At 38.3% G+C, this 14,065-nt stretch overlaps 1 protein-coding gene across 12 annotated transcripts in view; it reads left to right on the top strand.

The window, feature by feature from the left end:
- Nucleotides 1–6,104: 6,104 nt before the first annotated feature.
- Nucleotides 6,105–14,065, top strand: part of TECRL (trans-2,3-enoyl-CoA reductase-like) — a 73,424-nt gene continuing 65,463 nt past the window's right edge. For all 12 annotated transcript variants that reach the window (XM_017829287.1, XM_017829279.1, XM_017829290.1 and 9 more), the window contains exon 1: nt 6,105–6,445. In XM_017829287.1, coding sequence (XP_017684776.1) covers nt 6,212–6,445 — 234 coding nt within the window. In that variant the 5' untranslated portion in view covers nt 6,105–6,211. The remainder of the gene's footprint in view (nt 6,446–14,065) is intronic.

The raw sequence follows: 14,065 nt of genomic DNA, 5'->3' as shown, positions 1-14,065 counted from the left end.
CTTTGCCTCAAAGAAACAGCGGGGTACAAAGCATATTGTCTGTGCAAGGACTTAAACTCGTACAGTGTTGATCTCCCTGTCTGTCTGCAAAATGCCAAGAATAGCTAAAAATCATAGACTTTGTTTTGGAAAATAAAAAGAAAAGAAAGCCTTTTTCTCTAGACTTTTTGAGGTGAAGTTTCAAGCATTCTCGTATATTTCTAAGAGCTACACATTTTCCTGAGTGAAAAAGAATAATAAAATATATAAGTTAAAAAACCCCAGGTATTTCCCACAGTCATGTACTTCCAGATGCCATGTATTTAGGGGAAAAGAACATCATGTGCTTAAAATAATGAGAGTTAATAACATCAGGAATAGCACAATTTGCACTAATTTCGTTTAAACAAGAACTGAAACTTCTCAGCTGCACAGTTGTAAATATGCTATTTATTGTCAGTAACCTTAAAAGACTGGTCACCTACGAAGATTCATTTGGGCCTCTTTATTACCAGAAGCATCTCCTTGGACTTCTGTACTGCAGTCCACCAGCTGTCTGTTATGATATATCCTGCCTGTCATCAGATTTGAGTTCTGTATCATGCAGTACTTATTTTTGTAGAGAAGTAGGTGTGGGTTTGTGTGTTACAGGGGCTGGGGGTGGAGGTTTCACTTTGTACTGCTTGCAGATAGAATTACTGTGCCTGTATTTCAGCTTTGCTTATTTCCCTTGTGTCTCTTGTGGATATTTGTGGTGGATAAAATAAACACTGGCTTTGGATTTGTTTTGCACTGTGAATTTGCTTCTAATTGGCACCACCCACAACAAAGTTTAAAGTAAACATTTTTGGTTTTCAAAGCCAGAAGGATAATGCCAGGCTACTGCAGTGAGTTTTTAAACAGCTGACAAAACATCATCGCTGTGGTCAGAGGTAAAAACTCCTGCAGAGACAAGGTGGGCACTAATGATCTCTGGGCCCTGCTTGCAAACTGGTCCCTGGACTCTCCCTTCTCACAACCTCTGAAGGATGTGGCCTGAGGCTTGTGGCTTTTGGCCATGTAATGTTTCCACTGCACAGTTCACGGGGTCAGAAAGGCTGACATCCTCTGCCGAGGAGCCCTGCCAGTATAGCTGACGGGGAGAAACTTGGGTGTATATCACTTTTACCCTGTCCCTTAGCTGGTGAGGTTTAGTCCTGACTGCAGCATTATTTAAAATAGCTTTAAGATTGTTTAGTGTTAGAGTCAGGAAACTTGCCTTCTGTGCCTTTTTACCTTGTCCATTACTTATTTATTAAGAGTTTTAGCTTACAGAGATAAAATTAAACTATCCAGGTAGTTTTAGTAGTAATTCTGTGGAGCTTCTTCAAAGCAGCTTTTTATTGGTGTCCATGCACATGTAGATAGAATGCTTAAAATTGATTTTGTGGCTGCTAAGGTAGGCATGTGCAGGCAAAGAAATGCCAGAGATTCATGCAGGGTTTTTTTGGTTTCGTTTGGTTGGTGTCTTGTTGTTGTTGTAGTTGTTTGTTTTTTTACCATGCAGCCTTTATAAACAGCATTTGGGAATAAACACTATCAAATTTCACATACTATACACTGCAATCTTAGATCTACGTTCTTAATATCTAACAGCCAGGCTCACATGCTTAAATTTCTGCAGTGCTTCAGAAATACGTTGTAGTTATTACTTAATTGATATGGATCACAGAATCAAACCAAATATTTAAAAGCATTAGGCCCCCAAATAATCAGGTAAACATATTCCTAAACTCTTAGCCAGATGAAGCCAGGAGCCAGACACACAAATTATTGTTAGTGTTTTTCCAAATGAGTACATTAGATCAGATTCTTAAATCTTCCCTTGGACAGCTGAGTAAAAAGAGTCTGAAAGCACAGCTATGCTCCTGTCTGGTCCTGAAAACATGAAATTCAAGTTTGAAATGGGGAGATGTGAACAGTGCTGGTTGGATCAAACACAATACCAGGTGTAAGGGCTGCACAGCTGCTAAACAAGGTGATGAGGCCATGAGGGTTGGTATGTGCCATGTGAATGTACTGGTTCAGACCTCCTTTAGCAAGGGGATTTCACTGCTTGTTTCCAACACAGTTGAGCACTTGACCCCAGCATCTCCTTCCCCAGAAAAATGATTGGCAGAATCTCCAAAAATGGTGAGTGTGTGTGACCTTGGGAATCTGCTTTGTTTTAGGCTTCATGACCTATGGTACCGAACTGCACGTACTTTGGGCTCTGGAGTTTTGTATCTTGGGGTCAAAGCCTGTGGGAAAGGAATAACCCTGCTACCAACAAGCATTTGAAGTGTGTAGGATAAAAAGTGCTGTGTGAGGGGCTGCTGACAAGCATCTGGACTGACAGAGATGACCCTCTGCTGTTGACTTAACAGTTGACATTCTGCAGACTGAAAGGAGGTGACCAGTTCTCTGGGGATGGAAGAGTACAAAACATAACCAAAGATGAAAAGGAACTTTAGAAGCGCCTTAAGTTGAGATCCTTTGAAATCCCTTTGTGCAGGCTGTCTGCAAAATGCACAGTACGAGAGAGCCTCACACAGGGCAGGTGTGTGGAATGGGAAGGAAAAGCAGGAAAAACAGCAGTTCCCTGACATCTCACAGGAATTCAGTGTCATAAGGAGAAACTGAATGCTAAGTCTTAGTCCTTGACCAGTGCTTTGTTACCTATTTTGTCGTGAGCTGCACAGGCTGATGCTTGTTTCCAGGTATTGATTAGAAGGGTGCCAAAAAAATCCACTACAGGTGTTACTTTTGTTGTGAAAATATCAGCAGTTCAGTTAACTAGAGATAATGTCCCTGCTGCATGCTTTGGGGGCAGACATTCCCTCCCTCCTGGAAAAAACACCTCTCAAAACAATGGCTCAACGAAGTGCCTGCCTGCCTCCAAAGCTACGCATGTCAGCCAAGTGCCAAGTGAGGAGAGGAGGCAGAGCCACTGTTTGAGAAGAGTGATGCCCATTCTTGAGCCCCCTAAAAATATAGGCCCCTTATATGGCAGGAAACTCAGTGCAAGTTGAAGCTGTCAGAGGTGATTTAATTCTTGCTGAGTGCTCTTTGACTCCTCTCTGAGTCCCAGAATGAAGCTGAGGTCAGGGACTCAGTGACTGTTGGCTGCCAGCCCCATCACAGCTCTGGGAACAGCAGCTCATGTCCATGTAATGCAGATCAATAATCTCACCATGGGACTGATCGCTTGTAGCCATGTGCTGGGACTCCCCATCTCCAGTGTTAGAGATTGAGATGAGGCACAATAACTGCATTGAAAGGGAAGATGTGCCTTTTGTCCAGTAATTAATATTTCCCTTCCACGTGCACTTCTACACAGAATGGGCTGGATTACCTCACATTGAGCCAGAACATTCAAACCCGTTGATGACATTTCAAGCAATTGCAGCACTTGTTACATTAATGGCAAAATCTCCACAGCTTTTATGCCTCTCCCTTTTAGAGCTTAGGTTATCAGTGGTAACTCTATCCCCGATTATTTTTGGTAGAGTAGCTCTCATCCACCTTATATGCAAGCAATATGTTTGCTGTAGACATGGTGCTGCAGTCTAATCCTAGACCCATAATATAGCAGAGTGAGGAAAGGACCAGTCACCTTTAGAGAAGCCTTCCTAGTTTATGCCAGCAAAGGTTTGGGGTCTGTAAAGACTGTTGTTCATCAAAATATTGAAATTGCATATGATTACCTTAGATTGAAAAAATAGACGTATAGTTTTAAAGCATTTTCCTGGAATTGGTACAGATATTTAAGTGGTTATTGGTCAGTAATAGAATTCTGATCATTTAAATATCTGAAGTAAATCAAAAGCTTTTTTTTCAGAAGCAGCAGCTCAGATGTTATAATTTTAAATGTTATAAATATACCCACAGTAATGACTATAACACCAGTTCCTTTATATACATAGAAATTAGCCATGATGATCAATATTAATCTTTATTGCCTTTGAATTGAAATAAATTTAGAAATTTATTAATATATGCTATTACATCACACTGATTCACAGATTTATTTTATGGCTAAAAAGGGATATTGTATCAGTTTATCTCATCTCTTGTACAGCACATTGTACAGTTTCCTTATAGTAGTCCATTCAAATAAGTGTATCTCACACTTGGGTTTTAGGACCCATGTGTTCTGCGATTTTTACCTATCTGTTTTTAGCAAGCCCCTCACAGGTAGCCAACAATTTGTCTCTCTCCACGTTCTGATTAGCTTATACCAAAATTGCTGCTTGCTATATTGACTCCGCCAAGGTGGTGGTTCCTTGCACACCTTTCATTTAAACTCAGAGGCAGGTGTACTTCACAATATAACGATCACAATATAATCTTGTTCAGTTTAACAATTTTTTTCCTTTAGATACTGTCTTGGCAAGCTAATGACTGATTTCAGTATAGCCAAAATTTAATCTTTTTTTTTAGTAGGTGATCAGTATTGTTATGCATCTGCATTCCCACAGTCAGCGCTTTCCATTAACAAAGCCAGTGAAGGCATTCAAAGGCTGCATGACTGCATCAACAAGTAACAGGGACTTTTCTCTCAGACTTAACTACACCAAAGTTTGTCATGTCATGTGGACGTAAAGTATCTTAGCTATGAGTTGGAATTAACCTCTTTAGTCAGAACAACTGGCTAAAGAATCATAAATAAATTCAACTAGCTCTTGATATTGTGAGTATTTTATTATTTCAATTGTCCAGTCCTGTTACCACTGAGCTCAGACCCATCCACGAATTCAGCCCCTGCCAATTTGCTGTTTTCTTCTCCTATGTCTTTTCCATAAGCAGGACACATTTCACGTATGCAGGCTTGATTTTCAAGAACTTAAGCACATATGCAACTTACTAAAGCATGGATTATTCTATCAACAGCATAGTGTGGAAATCGCCTTCTTTTGGGGGTCCCTGTCACTCTCATTTTACTTCTTGCAGCAACTTATCAGTTACTTTCTCTGTTATTTCATAGAGCTTCTTGCCATGTGTCTCTAGATAAGATACAGTGACCACTAAATTTTCTGTAAGTTATAACAGAGTCAAAGAAAAGGGACCTATTCTATTCCCACACTACATCCCAGACGGGGTATTGGTTGTCTGGTAACATTTATCTTGTGGAATTTTTTTTCCACTTAATTAAATTTCCTCAGTGTAACAAACCAGTATGATTTTTGCAATACTGATTGTAGTTTTCCTGAGGTTTTACCATGGAGAAATGTATTCAGAACTTACTCTGTGTCTCCACTGGAAAGAGCTGTCTGCAGGAATTTGAGGTGCCCTTCTGACACTGTAATCCTAAGCAGCCCAGGGAAATTTAGGGAGAATCTCAGGATAGAAAAGTGCTGCTCGTTCTATTAAATCCTATTAAAATGTCATAAATGGAAAAATGAAGTTTAAACAAGGCTTAGGGAAGCACTTTTAGAGAAAATCTGTTGTTTTATATATCTTTATTTTTACCATTAAAGTTGCTTTTGTTTTGCTGCAGGCACGCATTGTGAAAATTGTCAGGAAAGAATAAGAAAATAGTAAAATGATTCAAGCCCAAATTAATGCCTTTATGGTTATAATTTCCTTTACTTCAGTTGATTTTTCCCTGGCAGAGCTTTAAGAAAAGTTCTATCTCACCAAATAACAGAAAATCCATAGTGCAAAAACAAGCAGATACTTGCAAGGAGCCCCAAAATTTTGCTGATGAACTCCTGGTGTTTTGTTAGTAGGTATTTCTAGAATGGATGACATCTGATGTGATTTTGTAGATGCATACTAAGGGAGCATACATACACACGCATACATACGTGTATATGTGGATGCTTTAAATATCTGTCTCAGTAGGTAACAGTGGAATTTACTCCATTCATTACTGATTCCCCTGGGGCTCTGGAATTTCAGGATCTGACATCTTCTGATAGAGAATTTCTAGTTGTGTTGTTTCAAATGCTGGTTTAAATAAAACAAACAAACAAACAAAACCATTAGCAGCACTAATACAGCACATCATGATGGCAGGTTAAATATAGACATGGATTACAGAGTCATTGTTTTCACTCCTGCTAAATAAGACAGTGCACTTAAAATGGAATGCCACTTGACCTTTTGTGTCTCATCAGTCTGTGACTGTATTTAACCGATGCAGGGAGGAAACATTTTCCCCTGGAACTGTCCCCTGTTGATATGACGATCGCTACTGCGGGGTCACGCCATGCACCAGAGGCAGAAGCCCAGCGCTCCAGAACACACGAGCGATCCTGCAGCCGATGGAGGAGCTCTGTCCATGTCTCACAATGACTCACGCTCTCTTCTCAACTTCTCTCAGCTTGTGCTCTCTGCTGGCCAAATCAAACCGTCACCAGGGCTCAAACATTCAAAAATCACATACTTTGAAGTAGAAATTCTTGATGTGCAAAGCAAGAAGCAGATCTGCATTGTGGACAAGGTGAGTGTATTATTCCAGCATGCTGGGGATGTGCCTGGTTCACACAGTGCCAGTTCAGGGACTCTGTTTTCACTGTGTTGTGGTCTTACTCTGCAGTAGAAGTATTTTCATTCTTTGGGAGATACTCAGAACTTTTTGTTAGTCACAATTCTGGGCTGCTTTTCTCCAGGGTTTTTACAAATAATCCAGCACTGGTTTGTTTTAGACCTCCTGGTTGTTCTGTGGACTCTAGATCTGTCCTTAGACTGTCTCTTGACAGTGTTTATTTCAGAGCATGATACTGAAATGTCTGCTTCAAAGTGGATATTCAGTTTTAATACATTTGTAAACCTTACCATCTCAGTAATGATGGTATCCACACACACTCAACTGCACACTACTTATTAGATTGGGCAGGAACCTGACATTTTAAAAAAATTTTAAGTTTTAAACAAAGAGTCTTATCTAAAAGAGGTATTTTGAGATTTTGATTGGTTAGTTTGTTTGTTTTAATAATGTGAGTAAAAATACAAACTACGGCCAAATTTTATAAGTAGGATGAGAGGACTAGGTGGGAATGAAGTTTCCAAACCCACAAAAAACAGCTAAAAAAAATGCTTTGCATTGCAGTTTTTGTGATTCATTTTGTGATTCTCAGCGGAAGAGCTGGTCTGTTGCATGCCATGAAAGTGGGAATCCTAATCTATTTAGACTATAGAATTTTTCAGTAACATAGTAGAGTTTTGAGACTTACTGTTTTGCTAGAAGAGAAAAAAATAAAAATAAAAAAATTCCCTTATCCTCACTGGCAACAGCTGGAACTGGTAGATAAGTTTGCTTCAAGCATTTAATGCCTTTGAAATATGTAAGGTGGAATACTACCAGATTTCTAGTGTTCTTGATCATTTAAAGGGTGTTTTTGCAATTTTTATGCCTAGTTAAAGGTAAATGTCTCATTTGTTCATTCTTTATGAGGCAAAATATTTTCTGATTTTTTTTAAATCTAAACAAAGAGGAAATATGTACAAAATGGTCAAATAAATATGATGACTATTAATACCAGTTCTAATGGTAGTGTTCACATTATTTAATTTATTGAGTGATATTTACACAGTTAGGTTATCTACATACGATACTGAATTAGGTTTTGATCCAAAGAAAGACTGAGTCTGTTCTTTATCTTGAGCTTTCCTATAGTGTCATTAAAAGATATATATTACAGAAACAGAATCAGGTAAAGAGCCACATTTCAGGAATCCTTCCATGATGCATGCTTTTGAAATGATAGCAGACCCGTGTTTTAATTTTTATTCTGAATTTTGATGAGCCTTAAGATTTTCTACACCTTATCCAAACCATGGACTCTGCCCCTGCAGTGGTGGAAAGAGAGACATGAGTGGTGATTGAGAAGTACTCTCCATATAGAGGTAAAATACACACAAGGGAGCAATAACAACTGTAAACTGAAAGTCTCTGCTCAAAAACAGGAATCTGTGTTCAATTTACAAGGCCAGCACACCAAGGGATTGGTACAAGTACAGTACAAGGCTCAGATTTCCAAGACAGCCTAAAAATTTGTTTTTTGAATGCTCATTCACCTGGCTGTCTAGGTCCCTTCATTTGCTGTGATAGTCCCTTCCTAAGACAACCCTGAAAGTACGGAAGTTGAGTTCCTTACTTCCATGAACACTTGTTAGTATTGGTGAGCTTTGTTTCTGTTGGTTATTAGAGTAAAAAAGAGACTGTTTTACTGGATTATGCATAATCTTCTGTTTGATTAAATGTAACTGATACAGGCCCAACATGACCCTTCTAATGCCTCTTTTCTGTTTTTAAGATAATTATGATTAACTTTGTTTCCTGAGATTGCATGTAATTACTACTTGTCAAGATTTATAATAGGAAGAACAGGAACCATAGATTTTAAAATGTATGTGTTTGCACTCCTATTGCATATTGTTAGTAGTTCAGACTATTATGATTTAGCAAATACATTTCTAATATTCTCAGATTAATAAATCTAAAGGGACAAACAAATAATGGCAGAGAGAGCAACCTTTTCTTTTTCTACATAATAGAAACTCAGGCAGAGTGATTCAATGATTAGTGCTATGTGGTTAAATACCAGTGGCTGCTTCCAGAGGTTCAGTTTCTATGAGACTCTGCATATGAATCCATTCAGATCAGTGGGAGCTCTGTAAAGTCTGCAACATCATGATACGTTTAACTAGTTCTGCTTTTAGAAAGAAATAATTTCTTGTCCTTAATACAGTGTCAGGGATTTAGAAAAGGTGTGTTTAGCTGTGTGATCTCAAGAAATCAATTGGCATAAATAGGTTTTGAATCCAGCATAAGTGTGAATTAATTCTCTATCTGTAAAATGAAAATAACATTATTTTCTTTGGCTTTCTTACCTGTCTTATACTTTTGGGAAGGACCAGTCACTTACACTAAGTGAACTGAGTGGTTACTATGAGTTTTTGATCATCTTTAACATAAAGAAACAGAATAAATACAAGTTTGTCTGCTTTCTAAGCCCGCAAGACAAATTCACATCACACTGCAGGCTTTTCCACAGTCAGGAAAGGCAGAAAAAAAATACTGAAAGGAAGCAGTAGGAGAGGAAAATCCCAGACATTTTGTCCCATAGTCATCTCTTCAGGAGCTAGGTCTTGAAGAAAATTACCTAATCTTGCAAAACTCGAAGTAAATTCACAGGAGTCAGCAACACCGGCAGTTCATTTTGCACATTCACACTGTGAACATAAAATTCTTCATATGAATATAATTTCTTTAATATTGTCAACCTGCTCTGGGGACTTTCTCTGCTATGGATATGGCATTATGCAAGTAGTTTGGTGCACACAACCTTTTCCAGGGAGTTACTTAAAGAATTTAAAAGAGAAATAATAAGTAATGTGAGATCTGTAGCCAGATGGGGGTCAGTCTCTTCTCCCAGGCAACCAGCAGTAGGACAAGAGGGCAGGGTCTTAAGCTGTGCCAGGGGAGGTCTAGGTTGAATATTAGGAAAAAATTTTTTACAGAGAGAGTAATCAGACATTGGAATGGGCTGCCCAGGGAAGTGGTGGATTCTCCGTCCCTGGAGGTTTTTCAGATGAGACTGGATGTGGCACTTAGTGCCATGGGCTAGTAACCATGGTGGTGTTGGAGCAAGGGTTGGACTTGATGATCTTGGAGGTCTTTTCCAACCCAGTCGATTCTATGATTTTATGATTCTGTAATCTTTCCCTCCACATTTGCTCTTGGCATAGAAATTAATTCTGAGGTGGTAGGCCATGGAGAAAAGGCTTCAGATTTTGGGGGATCAGGGCAGAGAAAGGAGGAATCAGCAGTCAAAGGCCTTACAAGAGCTGGTGCCTGAAAGCCACAATTAGGAATATTTAGCCAAGAAATTTGGCGCATATTTTGACAGTCAGTCAAGGGGTGATAAGGAACACTTGGGTGTCTTGTGGCTCAGTCTTCAGTCTCTTTTGTATTGCTTCCAAAAAGACATAATAAAAACAGAACATGCAAAATTGATCAAGTATTATAAATGAAAGAAAACAATTCCTTTTTGTACTTTTTAACAAATAATCTACATTTTTTGCCAGCCACAATTTATGAAAAATACATACCTTCTCAAAAACTGTTTTACTTGTGCATTGTTTCAAAAGGCTGATGTAGGTTGGTTTTAAAGTTATCGATGTGCAATGATTTGATTTATAAATGCTGTTAAGGCAACTCATAACTGGTTTTTTATAGCATTCAATGTATAATATTTTTTTCTTCAAATTAACTTGTAGTAAAATGTATTTTCCCACAAACATAGTGCCATGTAATTAACTTTGCATGAGTTGCTTTTAAGGCAGAAAGTGTTACACAATACAGTTTTTACAGAATAAATCACCTTTGGGGAAACAAGCAGAGAAAGCTTTTTCCCATCTAAAGCCTCAGAGCTCAGTATTTTTTTGCTATCCGATTTTGCAAGTTAAGCTGTAAACAGAGGTGCAAACTCAGATTTTGGCTACTATGCAGTGACCCTTCTTTTCAGAAAACTTCCTAATTTCTACTGAAAAGAGCTTGCTTCCTAAGATGTTCAGGATGTTCACACTTTCTTGGTGTGCTGCAAGGATGATGGAAACTACTTTCCTGCTGTTCCTTAACCCAGCTCTCCGTGCACTACACAATGCCTTCTCCCGCTGAAATCTCTTTGTAAAACCCAGTTACTGATAGTTAAATGCTTATGGTTAGGAATATACACTGTAGGAACATTTAACTATATGTTTGTGCTTATAGACATGCTGTGCAATGCCTTTAATGAAAGTCATGTGAACACTGTTATTTTTATTAGATTAAAAGACCATTGCATTGACACAGGTCTGTGCATCAACCCCATCACTTGTATATACACAACTCTTCTTGCACTTAAGTATAACACCGTGTGTATTATTACATCTTTGTCAAAGATTAATTAGGGCTTATTCTGATTACTCTGAAAGGCCTGTCTTTGTATGAAGGCGTTCACAAGCAATTTTTTGTTTGAAAAGCACCGAAAACAGTAGTGTCCTTGTATCTGCATACTGTGGCTTAACAATACAGTGGATTTACACTGGCATGTCAGCAAAGCAGAAATGGTACCTCTAGTATCAGAAATCTATTAGTCTCACCTATGGGTTGCAGCTCTATCACAGAAAGTGAACAGCCGAGAAGAACAGTCATTGCCGGCTCTCTTTTGCATAGTCAGCTCTAGCAAATAAAAATAACTTCTCACATCATGACTTGGAGGTTAGAGATACCACATTCATTTGAGGTGAGCAAATGCAATCACTAAAGTAGGCAATGAAACTCTGCAAAGGAACTCTTTGCAGTACCAGAACATCGCCTCTAACATCAGACTTTCCTCATTAGCCTCATTATAAGGAAGCAAAGTAAAGAAGGCCTTTCCCAGGAGAGTTTAATATTTTAATTGCCTTTTTTTAGTATTTTTATAATATTTCACTTCAGAGGATTATATATTCTTCTTTATGGAGAACAAGCAGAATCTGTGAATATCCACAGCAGCCTCATTCCATGAGTAGGATTTTTATTATAATTTTTCTCATTCAAGCAATCTATCATGAGAGATGTCCTGCCTCTGATGTCAGAGATGCCCAAAGGAACTGAATGACCAGCTGTGTCAAAGGAGGGGGCTTTCATAGTAAGACCACAAATAGGTGCTGCAATTCCCAGTGCTAGCAATTCCCACAGCAATATGGCTGACGGAACACAGACACAGTGCTAGCTGGACATAGGCTCCTTGCTGTGGAAGTCCTCTTTCTTACATCCCTTTGGAAGGAGGATTTCATGGTGTCTTGTGCCTTTCACTGTGTGTTTCCACAGCATCCAGCACAACGGGTATCTAGTCCCTGCTGGGAGGCACTGCAAAAAAATACATTACATTTACAAACTCGTTATAAAATCTGTGTGTTTTCTTGCTTGCAAAAATTGAATCTTATGCCTACTCCCCGCTGCTGGAGGTGATGACAGTAGTATTTTCTTCCTCAGTTATCAGTTATACTTGGTAAAGTAGGTAAACATATTCAAATTCTGTAGTAGCAATGCATTACACTTATTTCTTCCCACTCTACTAGAAATTCACATAATTTTAGTGTCAATATAGCTACAGATAGTTTCAGATGAGAAGAGACAGCTATTCATATTATTTTCTGCTTGCTCTTTGCTGTCATCATTCTTGTTTCAATATGGCTTTTTAAATGGAATACCTGAAGAAATGGCCTTTGATTTTTCTAGAAGAGAGAGACTGGGGAGAAGAGAAGCTGGTAGCTTTAGGGCATTTAGCATTTTTAAAGGGATAATTTAAAGAATTACAGAAGCTGCAACAGAAGAGTAATGATTTAGCTGATACTAATCGAAGTATAGAAGTGCCTTTAAATGACAAGTTTTATACGTCTCTTATTTTAGATAAAAAAGGTCTAAGCCTGGAGGAAGAAATAAAGAAACAAATATAATAAATATAATAAATATTCCAAAATATTAAAGCTTGATTCAAAGCAAAAAGAAGAGAGTCAGTTCTTGAGACACCAGTGGTGCTCCAGCTCTTCACAAATGTAAGCCGTTCTAGTGAACAGTAAAAAACAGCTATGCTACCAGAGCAGTGAATATTGCCAAAATTGTATCTGTAGAGACAGATTCCCAGCCAGTGTGAAAATGTCCTCTTTCCCAACAGTTATGACATTTTACCCCAGCCGCACATTTGCCTTATTGCATAAAGGATAATTCATGGATTATTGCAAAATATGAATGTACTGGAGCGATGTAAGAGCATAGGTAGCTGTAGGTGTTTTATTAGTCTAATAGTTAACAGCACAACCCATGATGGAAAGTTAGGTGTATAATGGCATCTCATATAGGCATTATTGTAGCATTAAAATACTCCTGCATATGATTTATTGGTCCATCAGAACATGCTTCAGGTTATTTCTGAATCAGACCTGTGATTCTTCACAAAATACCTGAGCCATGTAGTCATGGATCTATAAATATCTAGCAGTATATATTAAGTCTATCTCTGTAATATACCTGCCTACGTTTAAACAACTTTGGATTTTAAAAAGTCCTTAAAATGCAAGCTTTACTTTCTTAACAGCTACACTTCTTGTGCCTCAAAAGAACAAATTGTGTCAGTCTGACCATCAGAAGTACAGCCAACATCTCTTCATTGCACTTGGTATTGTGAAAAGTACTTGTATTTCTCACTGACCTAATGATGCCTACTTGTTCTCACGTATCACCCTTGCTTCCCACTCCTTTCTGCCCCTTCTCAGCTTCCACCTTCCCTTCCTGGACTACACGGGGTTTGCTTTCTCTCTGTCTTTCCCTGCCTGCTCTCCCCAACATAATATGGGACCTACTGACCAAATTTAAATGCATCTGATAGAGGAAAGGAACCCCCAGGTTTTAAAAGATTACTTAGTTCCTGGTAGCAGGCAGCACAGGCAGCTCAGCCCTCAGGGCAACCAGCAAGTGCATGGCAGCAAAAAAGCCCCAGATTCTTCCCCAGCGGAAATGTCTTAGGAGACAGGGAAGAGATATGGGGCAGCTAGATAAACCTTTGAGATCCTTTATTAGTGGAAAGTAAGGCTTTATTAGCTCTGCCACTACTAGAACTCCTTGTTTGCCAATGCATGTTCTTCTGTGAATTTTCTTTTTAACTAGTTGATCTTAGGGTTTGTTTTTGCTTTTTTTTTTTTTTCCCATGCAGTTTCCCAAATAGATTTTCGCCAACCTATGGTAAGCACTGGTTGAGTTTCTTGGGTGCACTTCTTGATTTTAAGTGTTAGCAGTCTGTGTAGATATAAAAAACCAAACACAAATATCTACAGCCATCTGATGGAAAAAGGAAGACAAATTCAAAGAGGTTCTACAGCTAAGCCATATACTTAATTTGTGCTAGAACTGGCAATCAAAATCCAAACAAAAATCTAAACCTCTCTATAAGCCTCACTTTTTATTCCTGAGAAGTATGGGTCAAAATTACTCTTTATTATTTTAATTATTTATAGTTTATTTCATTTTATAAAATAAAATAAGTTATTTACAATAAACTAATATAATATTTATTTTAAATTTTGTTTTATTATT

Source organism: Lepidothrix coronata, unplaced genomic scaffold (assembly GCF_001604755.1).
Source record: "Lepidothrix coronata isolate B3197 unplaced genomic scaffold, Lepidothrix_coronata-1.0 Scaffold162, whole genome shotgun sequence".
Lineage (NCBI taxonomy): Eukaryota > Metazoa > Chordata > Aves > Passeriformes > Pipridae > Lepidothrix > Lepidothrix coronata.
This window is presented reverse-complemented; position numbering and strand designations above follow the sequence as displayed.